The sequence below is a fragment of the Austrofundulus limnaeus genome, unplaced genomic scaffold, assembly GCF_001266775.1.
Source record: "Austrofundulus limnaeus strain Quisiro unplaced genomic scaffold, Austrofundulus_limnaeus-1.0 Scaffold380, whole genome shotgun sequence".
NCBI lineage: Eukaryota > Metazoa > Chordata > Actinopteri > Cyprinodontiformes > Rivulidae > Austrofundulus > Austrofundulus limnaeus.
Window position 1 is genome coordinate 463,442 of NW_013952782.1, and position 643 is coordinate 464,084.

The 643-nt window shown below is 40.0% G+C and overlaps 1 protein-coding gene across 1 annotated transcript in view; it reads right to left on the reverse strand.

Annotated features, from left to right (window-relative positions):
• Positions 1 to 643, reverse strand: part of ninl (ninein-like) — a 109,538-nt gene that overhangs the window by 89,765 nt on the left and 19,130 nt on the right. The window contains exon 3 of the mRNA XM_014023609.1: positions 373 to 469. Within this exon, the coding sequence (XP_013879063.1) occupies positions 373 to 469 (97 nt within the window). The remainder of the gene's footprint in view (positions 1 to 372; positions 470 to 643) is intronic.

A 643-nucleotide genomic window follows, 5' to 3' on the forward strand; every position in this document is an offset into this window, starting at 1 on the left:
TAATCATATTTTATTCCTATTTTTACAGAGGATTTTTTCTCACTCACATTATATTTAATTCATTATTTTCCTGACTCTAGAAATTATTTCTGATCGTGCAGAGATCAAACAAACGTCCTTCACACATGCAGGAAGTTATTTGCATCTGTTTAACAAATGAAGGCGTGTCAGGGGAGGAGTCTCACGTGCGCTCAGTTCCATGTTGATTGGGACTTACAAAAGAAATGTGAGTGGATTCAGGCGTACAAACGATTTGATACATTTGGATACTTTTTTGTGCGAACACCGTTTTCTGGATTTCACCGTACGTCAGGTTTCAGTAAGAAATCCACTTATCTTTGTACATAAAACCCCAGGACCATCATATCTCACCTGGCTCCAAGTAGCTGCTGCTGCTGTCTGAGGTGCTGAAGTCCAGAGACTGTGACAAAACAGCCACAAATCCCTCCTTAAACTCCTCAAAGTTCACCTGAACACAAACATACTGTGTAAAAGAATGAAGACTGAAAGAGAAACACAACCAATAATTTATTTCTTTAAAAAATGGGGCCAGTGTGTTGAAATATGTTGCCTACCTGTGTGTGTGTGTGTGTGTGTGTGTGTGTGTGTGTGTGTGTGTGTGTGTGTGTGTGTGTGTGTGTGT